Source organism: Taudactylus pleione, unplaced genomic scaffold (genome assembly GCF_031769625.1).
Source record: "Taudactylus pleione unplaced genomic scaffold, aTauple2 ptg000671l, whole genome shotgun sequence".
Taxonomy (NCBI): domain Eukaryota; kingdom Metazoa; phylum Chordata; class Amphibia; order Anura; family Myobatrachidae; genus Taudactylus; species Taudactylus pleione.
The window spans coordinates 5,070,580-5,084,026 of record NW_028285073.1 but is presented as its reverse complement, the minus strand read 5'-3'; the positions used below and the strand labels follow the sequence as shown (position 1 = coordinate 5,084,026).

At 42.3% G+C, this 13,447-nt stretch overlaps 1 protein-coding gene across 9 annotated transcripts in view; it reads right to left on the bottom strand.

Moving 5' to 3' along the window:
- Positions 1-9,832: 9,832 nt before the first annotated feature.
- BIN1 (bridging integrator 1) overlaps positions 9,833-13,447 on the bottom strand; it is a 162,552-nt gene continuing 158,937 nt past the window's right edge. For all 9 annotated transcript variants that reach the window (XM_088455799.1, XM_088455802.1, XM_088455804.1 and 6 more), the window contains one exon: positions 9,833-13,067. In XM_088455799.1, the coding sequence (XP_088311925.1) occupies positions 12,960-13,067 (108 nt within the window). In that variant the 3' untranslated portion in view covers positions 9,833-12,959. The remainder of the gene's footprint in view (positions 13,068-13,447) is intronic.

The following is a 13,447-nucleotide window of genomic DNA, read 5'->3' as shown; positions in this document are numbered from 1 at the left end:
GGCACAACAAGGGGGGATTACTACTGGAGGCATTACAAGGGGGGCTACTACTGGGGGCACTACAAGAGGGGGACTACTACACAAGAGGGGGACTAATACTGGGGGCATTACAAGGGGGGGACTACTACTGGGGGCACTACAAGGGGGATTACTACTGGGGGCATTACAAGGGGGGGACTACTACTGGGGGCACTACAAGGGGGTACTACTACTGGGGGCATTACAAGGGGGGGACTACTACTGGGGGCACTACAATGGGTATTACTACTGGGGGCATTACAAGGGGGAGGACTACTACTGGGGTCACAACAAGGGGGCGATTACTGCTGGGGGCATTACAAGGGTGGGACTACTACTGGCGGCATTACAAGGGGGGGGACTACTACTGGGGGCACTACAAGGGGAAGAGCACTACTGGGGGCACTACAAGGGAGGGACTACTACTAGGGGCACTACAAGGAGGGGACTACTACTCGGGGCACTACAAGGGGGAGAGCACTACTGGGGGCACTACAAGGGGGAGAGCACTACTGGGGGCACTGCAAGGGGGGGACTACTACTGGGGGCACAACAAGGGGGGCTACTACTTGGGGGATTACTACTGGGGGCACTACAAGGGGGGGACTACAAGCTACAAGGGGGGACTACTACTGGGGGCACTACAAGCTACAAGGGGGGACTACTACTGGGGGCACTACAAGGGGGGGACTACTACTGGGGCACTATATAAGGGGCTTACTACTGGGGGCACAAGGGGCACTGCACAGGGGGGACCACTACTGGGGGCACTGTATAAGGGGCACTGCATAGGAGGATCACTACTAGGGGCACGACTGGTGGCCTGCATAAGGGGGTCCTCTCCTGGGGCACAAGGGGCACTGCATATGGGCACTACGACAGGGGGCTGCCCCATATCTTTATTTTTACTTTACATTAATTCCATATGGAGCCGCCTCCTCCCTGGAACACTTGAGGGGGGTGGGCGCCTAAGCACGCATGTGCTCTGGGCACCCTGGCTACACGCTACTCCTCTGCCAGGGCCACCTGCTTGCATTTGCCCCCCAGGCTAAAAGTTGCCATCAAGCCCCTGCTCAGTTTGTTCCAACTAGTTCCAACTGTGAGCTGTATTCAATTTGAGCGGACCCAAGATACTTTTTCGCCTCCCAGGACTTTTCGCCTGTATCGCGCGCGTTAACTTTGTCCCCCAACATTTATTTTTTTTCGCCCCAAATTCAAAGTGATTTTTTTGGGGTGTTCTTAAGTGTTTTTTTTTTTTTTTTTTTTTTGACACACTGTACCTTTGGGGGACTGTCTGAAGGCTGCATGGGGATTCCCGCAACGTCGCACCCCAAAATCCCAATTCTGCACTTTTTTCCGCCTGCTATTCATAGGCGAAAAAGTTTTCCGCCTAGGCGGAAAGTCTTTCAAATTGAATACGGCAATACTTTTCCGTCTGGCGAAATGACGTCATCAGGGAAAAGTTTCCGCCAAAAACACGCGAAAACTGCTTTTCGCCTCAAATTGAATACGGGCCTATGATACAATGGGCCTGATGGACTCAACTGTCAACATGAATGAGATTCTGTACACAGTGGACTCAGCCCACCTCCTACAGCTTGCATCTGCCGCGTACATACAAAGGCAGAAACATCAGTCGTATATCGAACTTCTGGGTAAGCCTTTGCTGATGGAGCAGCTCTCCTAGGATGCCATTTCCTCTCCAGCAGCTCTCGTAGGACGCCATTTCCTCTCCAGCAGCTCTCCTAGGACGCCATTTCCTTTCCAGCAGCTCTCCTAGGACGCCATTTCCTCTCCAGAAACTCACTAGAGCACGCCCAGAAAATGGTGCAGATACGCCTGCATTTTTCTAACAACCCATTACCTCCCCCAAAACACTGACTACCCGTCACCCACTTTGCTTTGCAGTCCAGTGCAGCTCTGATGCATGAACAGTGGCATTAATCGCTCCACTGTGTCCAACATCAACTTTGTCTCCATCTCTGAATCAAGACCAATGTTGGGAAGTAAGTAGGAGCTATACATTTAATAAACATCCTGTGTGACCTCAGTCAACAGGCAAGGGACCAATGGGTCTATTTATCATACTAAAAGTGTAGTTAAAAACAACAGTTTTACAAGGTTTGCCACATTTCTTAGTATCAGGGTCTTAATGTATTTATATGGGCTATTTACCAACTCTGAAAAGGTTAGCTTGTCCCCATTAGCTAGTGCCGTCTTTAGAGGACGTTATCCATTATTTTCAATGTGCTACAATTTTTTTGCTCATTAGCTCTGTTGTGTCTGTATATGGAAGGAAAGTGACTGCATAAGTGATCACGTTATTTTATAGCATTCTCTGGGATGGGCTCTTTTCGGAGCCTGTGTCCAAGCGTCTCAAATGATACACAGACCTGAAAGTATATTCCAAATCACCACCATATGTGGTATTAAGGAAAGTTACTCTTTGGGGTTTGTAATGTTTTTTAAATAGGCCCCCATATTACAAAAACAGAGGAGCACTGGGGGAAATGGTACAATACACAAGGTTCTGGAGCAGAGGAGAGAATTTTTTTAAATATTGTTTTTATCAGGTGAGTAAAATTTAGCGTATATGCAGTAATGTCGCTATAAGTATGAAACGTCTAATCAAGCTGCAATTCTGGAACTGCTGCAATCACCATTTTCAGTTTTCAAGTCAGTAGCATCACTTTAAGCAAGCTTGGGTGCAGTTTCCTCATCATGGAACCCTCAGTAACGACATTTTCCATCCCTGACATTTATTTCTTGATTCGTGAGATGTAAACTTGTCCTTGGTGCCACGTCTGTCATCACAGAGGCTATAAGAAAGAATCCCTCGCTGCAATAAATACATTTTGAAGGAGGTCATAAAAACTTTAGGTAGAGCAATAAAAATGTCAGTAGGTATCTGAAATAAGAGCTAATAAATGTCACATCTAAAAACCGCTGTAAAAAAAGAAGGTATCCTTGTTAGACAGGTTCTTTCCTCTTGTGTGAGGATAATTGGAGAGAGACTTTGCAGTAACTGCAGGTAAAATGATGCTGGATTGGTTGTGTCCTGCCTCTGGACTTGTGTCTTTGATGTTTGCATTGTATTTCTACCCTGACACAGGAAACAGGTGTGTGAGGAACCAGCGGAAGGCGAATGAATCAGAGAGTACAGAGCCACAAGAGCTAAAATACAAGGGGCGGGATGCATGACACATCACATTTTTATTGAGATACACTCCGCCACTCATCACAAGCATAGCAGCGTTTATTAATGCCATATGCTTGAACAAAATCACAAAGTACAGTTCTCCCGGTAAGAGATGTCCTTTGCGATAAAAAGACTTCCGGACTTAGGACCCAGAAGTCCTCCTGCGCATGCTTCGCTGCACCACAGGCTTGCCTCCCCTCCCGATTTAACCGGGAGCCTTCCGAATATCGGGTGCCGCTCCCGGCCCCCAGGAAAGGCAGGCAAGCCTCCCGACATTCCCAAACCCTCCCGACCTCCCCCCAGAATACACTAGAAATCCCCACAGCGGGGGGGCCGTTAAAGCAATTTGCGCCGAATCGCGTCATCGTGGCCCTGCCCCCTGCTTCACAGTGCCAAAAATAACGGCATTGTGAAGAGGGGGTGGGGCCACGATGACGTGATCGTGTGGCCCTGCCCCTGGATCCGCCCCCGTGTCACAGCTGTACGGACACGCCCACCGCTGTTCGCCAACAATCAGCTCCCTCCCGGAAGCAGGGAGCTGATTGTTGGCAAGTATGCTGCACAATGCAATCCTATGGATCGCGGAAGTGAAAAAGATGCACGTGCCCAATCAAGGATGCGTGACTCATGGCAAGCGTGACATGGCAAAAGGGGCGGATTGGGCTGCCGGGCCAGTTCCCGCTGGGCTGGTGCCTTTGGTGGTCAGCGGCCACTCAGCCCTTCCTTCACTGAATGACTGTCCTGCCTCCCCCTGGCCTCCGCAGCACCGTCCCCGCGATCGCTTATCTGCCGGCAGCTGCACAGGGCACACGATTAATAAAGTAAATTAAGAAAAAAAAAATGGCCGACGGGGGAGCTGCTCAGCTGCAGCTGCTCCTCCCAGAAGCCTTTGCAGAGCCTGGAGTCGTCAATCACTACTGACAGCTCCATCTCCAGCCCTTCCCGCAGCCATGCTCCACACTGCATGGTGTGATTGATGTCTGTGAGGAGGCTGGAATATGGCTGCGGAAGAGCTGGAGGCGGAGCCGTCAATAGTGATTGGTGGACCCAGGCTCAGGCTGCCAGTAAAGTACCAGGCTCAGGCTACCAGGCAGTATCCAATGGCGAGTTGCCAAACACGAGGAAGGCGGAGGGAGGTGGTGGCTGCCTGCCAAATTTCTCTGTGCTCAGTGTGCTGCGTCACAGGGTAGGCACAAACATTATATACATGTTAAATAAAGTAAGTCCACTCTACTATGTAATATGAATATATATATATATATATACACACAGTATATATATCTCATATATTACGTATACCATATATGGTGTATATATATTATATAACACACACACACATATATATATTTATATACTGTATATACCCTCCCTTGGTGGTGCCTAACCCTAACCTCCCCCCAAGTGGTGCCTAAACCTTACCCCCCTTTCCCGGGGACTTTGCCGGTACTTACCTGTCTAGACCATTGGGATTGTGGAGCATCGAGATGCCGGCATCGGTATCCTGTTCAGGGACTTGCAAAATGTCTTATGACACACTGAGGGATCTATGTATTAATAATCGCGGTACTTAGTGATTATTAATGCTCCAACTCGCCAGGAATATATTTATTTTTAATGAAAATATCCTGGCTGTGTTCCCGGGAACTTGCAGGGACAGCGATTGCAGTAACCGCTGTCCCCACAAGTTATTTCCCCATCATTTTGGAGATGGGGAAAGCTGATGCTGCACATGCGCACAGCGTCAGCTTACAGGGCTGGACAGGGGCTGCGAGAGAGATCCTGTAGAAAGATGTCTCTCCTGACCCTGGACACCCCATAGACAAACAGTAGTTTACACCATCTGAAGATGGCGTAAACTACCGGTGCGTGCTAAACTCCGAAAAGCTTTGCTTTTTGGAGTTTAGTACATACTGTAGGGGTCAGATCATAGTCCCCATTGATATTGATACTAAAGGGGATTGCGATCTGAAGTGCTAATTAGCACTTTGCAGGAGATTTCTGTGAAATCTCCTGCATTGTGATATTAGTACATAAGATCAATACATAAAATTATGCAGAAACTGCAGCTTCTACATAATTTTATGTAAAAAAATGGCTTAATACTCCTGAGTCTGTTGTGAATTTTTTAAGTCACTGAGTGCTCTCCGTTATTACCTGAATATGTAAGGACAGCTGCAACTGTGTCCAACTCAGAATCAGGAGGGATCCCGCCCCCCTCAACAGACCCCGCCCCCATTAGGGCTGCTTCCATAAATTTCCCCGGGCTGGTTTTCCATCCCAATCCGCCCCTGCATGGCAAGTCTCAGTGGTGACAAAAATGAATAAGGACACATTTGTAAGTAATAGTGACTTTATCTCAGTCAGTACTGAATTGCATAGTATACCTTCTATGGGAGGCTGTGCCAAATATATTAAATTACACACAGTGTATGTACTGGGGTTTTGGAATTGCAGAGAGTGAGTCCAATGAGCTGCAAAACAAAAGATGTGGAAAAGCAATTCCACAGATGAGATCTTTCGTGTTGCAGCTCATTGCTCTGCTCTCTCTCTACGATTCCAAAACCCCAGCACAAGTACTATATGCAATTGTAATACACGGACACACCCCTGGGACGCACAGCCATGCCTCTTGTGATTTGTGGCCATGATCATTTTGCATGTGCACACTGCACAGAGTACCTGCAAGAGTTTTATTCTACCTGCACCATTGCAACATGTAAACTATGCTGTTCTGCATTATAGGCTGCATGCAAAGTTGTGAGTAAAGCAAACAAAATGAGTAAACTTGCTCCTTGATAAAACCACTACAGGATGGTAAATGTATAATAAATAAGCATACAGATTTGAGTTTTCTCCATTTCCGACTTAGCTAAATTGTGAATCATACTTGCCAACTCTCCTCATTGCAAAAAGTAGTGGTTTCATACACGATTACGATGTGCATCCCCAAAGTCGTGTATCGGCCTTGTAGATCAGATGGTTTTACAGAAAGATTGCGACCTATCGTGTATGATTTGACACACATCGTACGCACTTTTTCTGCAGTACGATGCGATGTACGATGTCCCTGGACACTCCTCCATTTTTTGACATTTCAGCAGATGCATTGTGTGTGTATTTGCTGCATACGATATATCGTAAAAGATTTGCAATTGTTTCAGATACATCAGATCGTATGGTCGTTTGTACAATCATAGCTTTTCGAAATACAAATCGTACAGAATGTCAAGGGAAGAATTTTCAAGGTAATCGTATGCGAGATCGGATCTGATACAAATCTCCACGTGTATGGGGGCCTTTACTCCCACTATGAAGCTGTTATATTAAAAAAATATACATTCAAATGGGATCATTAGTATTTTTTCCCTGCATTAATTATAAGGCACAATGACCCCTATAGTTAAATGCAGTTTCTGGAAATTATCAGTGTATTTTCATTAACAAATAGATCTTACTGACTGCTTTTGGGCTCGTTTATATTTGGATGTAAGGCAATTTTATGATACAGTACACGTCCACTTTAATGCGTGCTCATAGGTGTTACTTTCACAATCTCCCTGAAATGCATCTTCAAAAGTATGGAAGTATGTTGTCATTGTCTTTCTCTCACATCCTCATGACATTTGGTCGACATTCCTGTGTGACTGAATTATGCAGCCAACCAAGAAACTCTGCAATCTGGCTGGACCAAAATGCAATATATAGCACCTATCCTTGTGTATCAATGCCTATTTCCCTATAGATTAAAGCTTGCGAGCAGGGCCTTCCTACCTATATATCTGTCTGTTATTATCCAGTTTTGTTCTATTAATGCTTACAATTGTAAAGCGCAACGGAATATGCTGCGCTATATAAGAAACTGTTAATAAATAAATAATAAAATGTTGTGAATTTCATTATACAAACAAAGCTGCCCAGTATTTGCGCACTGCATGTAAAATGAGCTTGTATTTTCCCTCCATGGTAAAATATAGTAAGGGGGGAAGAGGCGCATTAACTGTTGAGCAAAGCTTGTGCAGTTCTTCAAAATCCTTATTTTAAGGTATGCTCCAGATAATAGATATCCCGCCCACTCCAGGTTAGACCACCCCCTTTTCTGATTCACCCCACCTCTTTTAAGGAGCCAAAATTAGGACGGTTTCCATCCGTGTCATCCAATAATTCATGAGAATAGTACAAGTTCACCAAGTCCAGTATAATTTCCTCAGTCAGTCACATTGGAGCAAGTTGTGTTTCAGTTCAGCCCAGAAACCCATCGCTGACTACTGATTTGTGCATTCAATATTTGATATATTATGTAGTGTATTCATAAACTATTAGTCACTGTTACAAATATCAGCCTTATACTGTCTCTGCCTCTAGATAAATAATTGTTTGGTGACTGTACATCTGCTTTGGTAGAAGTATCCTTGAAGTAATTTGTTTTCCATTGTTCAAATTTGCAAAAACTCTCCTCTGTTTTCTTGGGTTTAAGGCTGCTTTTCTCATATCATGCAATAGGTCTATTCTGTCCTCCATACTCTGTGTTTGAATTTACAGAGCAGATGTTTGGTAGTACAGGACAATGGCAGTACATTTCACCAATACAAATTTACAGTTGAAGGTTTTCTTTTTTTCAATCAATTCAATCAGTTCTCTGGCCTCTCTTACAAAGGGTAAAATGAACTCCTTGATGTGTTGTCTGTGGTTGAATTTTAGATTGTTATTGTTCCTTTTTGTGTTGATTTTTAACATTCCCATATCTAGAACAGTCTGTAAATGGCTCAATATAATGGGATATAAAAGTTCTTAAACTTAAACTGTAATCTATTAATTGCAGCGTGTTTGTCAATGGAAAAAATTGATCAATATTCACATAAAGTTAGAAGCTGATACAAGATGTATAGTAGCTTCCATTCTTTTTTATATAGTCTTTAGTAATTTTACAAAACAAATGAAATGTTAAAAATGAATAATTAAGTAACCCATGGGAGCTAAATACATGCGTGCTCCCATAGTATGCCAACTGGTGCCCTCTAGAATCCCAACACCAGTGCCCTGATCTGCCAACAAGAGCCCAGTATACCAGCCAGTGTCCTAACATGTCAGTGTTTCCAGCTGCCCCCTCTGCTGTCCACTAAATGTGTGTGTCACTACAACTACAATGATTATGGTTATACCAGTGGCGGCTCCAGAGGTGGGGGGCTGCAGCATAGTCCAATATTCAATTAGGGGAGCCACACCAACTGCCATATGATCCCAGTCGGCAATGTTTGACAGCGTTTGAGATGGCAGTTGGTGTGGCTCCCCCTTTGAATTTTGGACTGTGCTGCAGCCCCACCTGGAGCCGCCACTGGGTATATCTTTGCTACAATATTTAACTTACTTATAGAAATTAACAGACTGTACTCTGTGATAATCATTTCCACAATGTTCCTACAATGAAATTGACCAGCATGTCCTAAATTTTTTAGTTATATTTTTCTATTGGACAGTTTATAAAAAAAATAAAAAATCCAGCTAGGGCCGCTTTAGGGGTGCCCTGAAAGAAGATAATGTTAACGGATCCCAAATGCTCTTGGCAAAATATGAGGGGAAACGTGGGACTGGATCTTACACATAGAATGTGTCAAATTTTGTTAAACATTTCTGCTGAGGAAAATTAGACTGAGTAGGGGTTATACAATATGAGGAGCAAAGTCAGAGAAATCTTAGGACTCAGGATACACTTTGGGCGGTATTGGGCTTGGGATAGGGTTAAAGCTCAATGCAAGTTTAGATTTTGGACATGGGTTGATGTCTGGACAATGGGGTTGAATCAGAGATGTAGACTGATGCATTCGCAGCTGCGATCCCACACGCATCTGCTGTGCAAAAATATGCTAATGCTGTAGCGAGCAGGAAATGTATTGTGATGCCCGTCGGCAGCTTCACAGATCCAAGCAAGTGCAAACAAATACACAGCCGCGATCGCAGATCATTCGATAATCGGCCATCTGAGTAACCCTATGGTCCCGCGGAATGGCCGCCTGAAATCAAGTGCCTTAGAGATGGAATTTAATGTCATTTTACATGTCTAATGCTTATTAATGTTGTACCATTTGTCTATTGTAGACCTCCGAGTAGGTCAGTTGCCTGTTGTCTCTTATCCAAACAATAAAAAAAAACCTGAACAATTTAATTATATTTCATTTATATGCATTGTTATTTTAGAATATCACCATTGTGTTAGCTTTATATGCAGTTGAAAACTTGTGTATTCTGGGCAGCACTATAAATCCAGTAACTTACCCTTGGGGATAAACAGGACAGCCACTTACCGCAGCTTGGCTGTTCAAAGCTGTAGGTAGCTGGCTGTACGTATAGATGATGACACAATTTCTAGCTGAGCCATAGGAACCAGTTCTTACAGCTCTCCGAGTAGTTATTTCTCAAACATAGATTATTAGATACCTAGCAGATGTGAGCTGTCTGTGGCTTCCCAGGTGTTGTGGAACTACAAGTTTAGGCACGCCTGCCAGAATTTGGGGAGCCATCGGTTGTCTATCACTGAGCTATGAGCCAGACAAATTAATGTTATTAGAGTGAATCACTTACACAGTCTCCTACTATTCCATGTAATAACAAAACACCAAATCTTGGGGATATTTATTTATTAGATGTAATGTAACAGGTGTACAAATGTATTCAGGACAAGCCTTTACCTGAGCCATAAAAACACAGACACAATCCCCTTGTGATTATCACTTTTTCACCACTTTTCAGTAAAAAAAAAAAAAAGACTGCCAACTCTTTCACAGATGAAACCAGTAACTGAGTGATGCCAGTAAACTGAACCAGTTTAAGTCACTGACATCACTAATGGGAGACTGACAACTAAAATATACACAACCAATAATTATCAGAGGAACTTTCTCTTTTCCCTGTAAACTTTATACCTCATTGTCTTACTTCAAGTTTAAAGTGTAGCGCCCGCCTACACACAGTAGAGTGGCCATTTTGTGGGCAGGACCTAAAAATTTGCAGCGCAACCTGTCCATTTACATTTGCCTCATGTCTCGATGACATCACTAGTTCCAAGTAAAACAATGAGCAAACTATGGGTCCCGCCCACAAAATGGCTGTCTTCACTGTACGTAGGCGACTGTATACTTTAAAATCCATTAGCTAATAGGTACTACATGCCATAAATATATTTAGTGCACCCACTTTTTTAAATCACCATTGTCAAACTTCATAGTGTTCGTTACAAAATAATAATTGACAAAAAAATATATATATATATATATGTATGCTGACCAATCTAAGAAATAGCATGTATTAAAATGTATCACAGCAGTCTTTGCAGCAGAGAGGGTTACTAAGCTTTGAGTAACTCATTCATGGGTCTACATTACACACTCAGAACATCACTCACAGGTTACCTTGTTACAGTATAAAATCACAGTTCTGTTAGCTATTTGAATGAACACACACAAAAACATTTCTTATAAAAACACAAGAGTAAATGAAGTCCTGTTGACTTCCCGGGGGGCTATGTACCTCAGTTTGCAAGTGACTTTAGTAATGGAAGATGTGGTAAAATCATGGGGGGTATATGCTGAACAGTGCATTAAAAAGCGCATTAAGCCTCATATTCTGCTCATAATGTAATTGCGGGCAGTGTCTACAGTAGATGAAATGATCAACATTTCAGAAACTTTAAACTCTATTAAAAAGGTAAAGTCAATGCACTAAAGCCATCTTCAGTCTCATTTGTTTAGAATTATAGATCAAAGAAGAACATTGTTGTTTTTTTTGTTTTTTTTAACTTTAAAAGAATAGTTAACAGAATTTGCAAATAAATACATTTACATATATGAAAAATGTCTATACCTTAACCAGAACAGATACACTTTGGATTGTATTTAACATACACATCATACAGATCTTCCAACTGTTGTTGGTATAAGATAAGAATATTTTGCCTGTGTTATTATCCACACTTATGAATTTATGTTGGGGAACCCAGTGGACGGTGTATCTGCTCCTCTTTCTCTATTCACTGGAAACATTTATTCTGAAATCCGAAAATAAAAAAGTTGCAGACTCGTCTATATTTAGAGGTGACATTTGCAACCAGATTACCAAGAACAAGGATGTCCAACTGGCCGCTTAAGTGCCAAGACCTTGGCTTAGAACTTTCCTTAATGCTACTGTATAAATACTACTTTTCAAATGGGATCCAGCCCAAATACATACTTTATTTTAATTTTTTTTTATAAACAAGTTATTTCCATGAAATTCTGGATAGCACTGGACTATAATTCTAATCGAGTAAATGTTGACTTTAAGATCAATGTTTAATTCATATCCAAAAATGCAGGCAAACCTGTGTGATAGCACAACTGGATATATTTTAATTGCAAAAATCACAATTCATGAAAAATAACAGTTGTGAACCTCAATCTGATTGATGATATATATTATGTGTCACAATGTAGCACTTCATAACTGCATGAACCTCGAATGAATGCCTTCATAAAAAGCATTAAACAGAATGACTGGACGGAAAGGGTGTTACAAGAATCATTCAGATGGTTGGAAAAAAAACTTCTAATACTTTTAATGCATTTAACACACACTTTGCAACTTGTCAAATTCAGAGGTAGACAACCTTCATGAGACAGTAATGCGACAAAAAGACCTCCGCTGTCACTGGTTTTTTGATAGTGGTATTATAGCGTACATATATAAGTTATATTATGGGACACTGCACCCTTAACACCAGGGTTATTTCCATTATGTATTTTCGTGACTTGACATAGGTCAGAGACACAAACATTATATATGATTCCATTTTACTTAAAGAAAGTTTGGAATTTTCTGCCCACCACTGGCAGACCTGACTGCATAACAAGCATGCAATCAGTATAGAGTCCACTGCTAAAATCACACCTTAGAATTTCCCACAGGACTGTCCAAACTGCTCATGAGATTGGTTGAAAGTGAAACCCATAGAAGTGGGCAGATCTACATGTATAAGTAGGTGGAAACATTTAGGAATCCGCTATGAAGGCTATTATAATGAGCCGTGTCTTTTCCATATTCTAGGAAACAATTTCAGGATATCTTTTGCCGATGACGAATGAAACTTGGGACAAATGCAATGTACATGTTTTGCTATGATTACATTTACTTATGTACGATTTGAGTTTAGTGTTACAAGGTATTCAAAATTCCATATCTGTTCTCAAAGTGTGATTCTGGTGGTATGGCACACAGTGTCTGCAGATGATGATCATAAAACACGCTATACCACGATAACATGTGCTAATAGGAGAATGCTGCCGATGAAGTCATTAGGAACTGGTGACATCACTGGAGCATTAGGCACTTTGTGATGTCACTAGTTCATACTGAAATGATCAGTTGAATACTTCTTTAGGACACACAGTAGCTCCCTCATGTGACATGTACACAATAAAATGACACACTATAGTATTTGGCATTCTTACAGAGCAACCTATACATGGGGACCCCCCAGAACTAATCAATTTGTAACAGACCAAAGATCAATCCAATCACATCTGGGTGTGAAACTGGGGAACACATACATTTTAGCAATCCAGGAACTGTGTCTATGTACTATCTAACCTTGCGCCTATTAGAGAATGAAACCTTTAAGTTGACACTTGTAGGGTAACTGTTCATAGGGTAGACGTGGTTTATAATTTTCACAGAAAATTTGCTTTATATCCCCGAGTTGAAGGGTTGCTGCTCCTCACTGGTACTTCTCTGTAAAGTTCTCCGGGAAAACTCCTCTATGTTGTTCAAAATCCTTATTCTGAAGCCAGTCACTCTCCTTAATTCCCATTAGCCAGCCTTCGTCCTGAAAGGGACAAAATCACAGAATATTCAGATAAGAGCACTGCTAAGGGAACATTTATTTGTAAGGCACCACAAAATTCTGCTGCACCAAACAGTAGCACAAAAACTTCACAAGCAAGATACAGAACATTGAGGTTTTATAAATGCAATAACAGCAAGAAGTGAAGCCACATACGATGCAGCAGGCAAGGTACAAAATACACACATAGTTCGTACTGAACACATGATTAGCGACATTTATAAATCCAACGCAGATGATAAAATCGCCCTTGCTTTATTAGGTACAATAGTACAACATTTTGAAATACAATGCAATGTGCTATACAAAGAGATATAGCTACCAAAGTGTACAAAAAGCTTCCCAAATCTTGACCATGATTG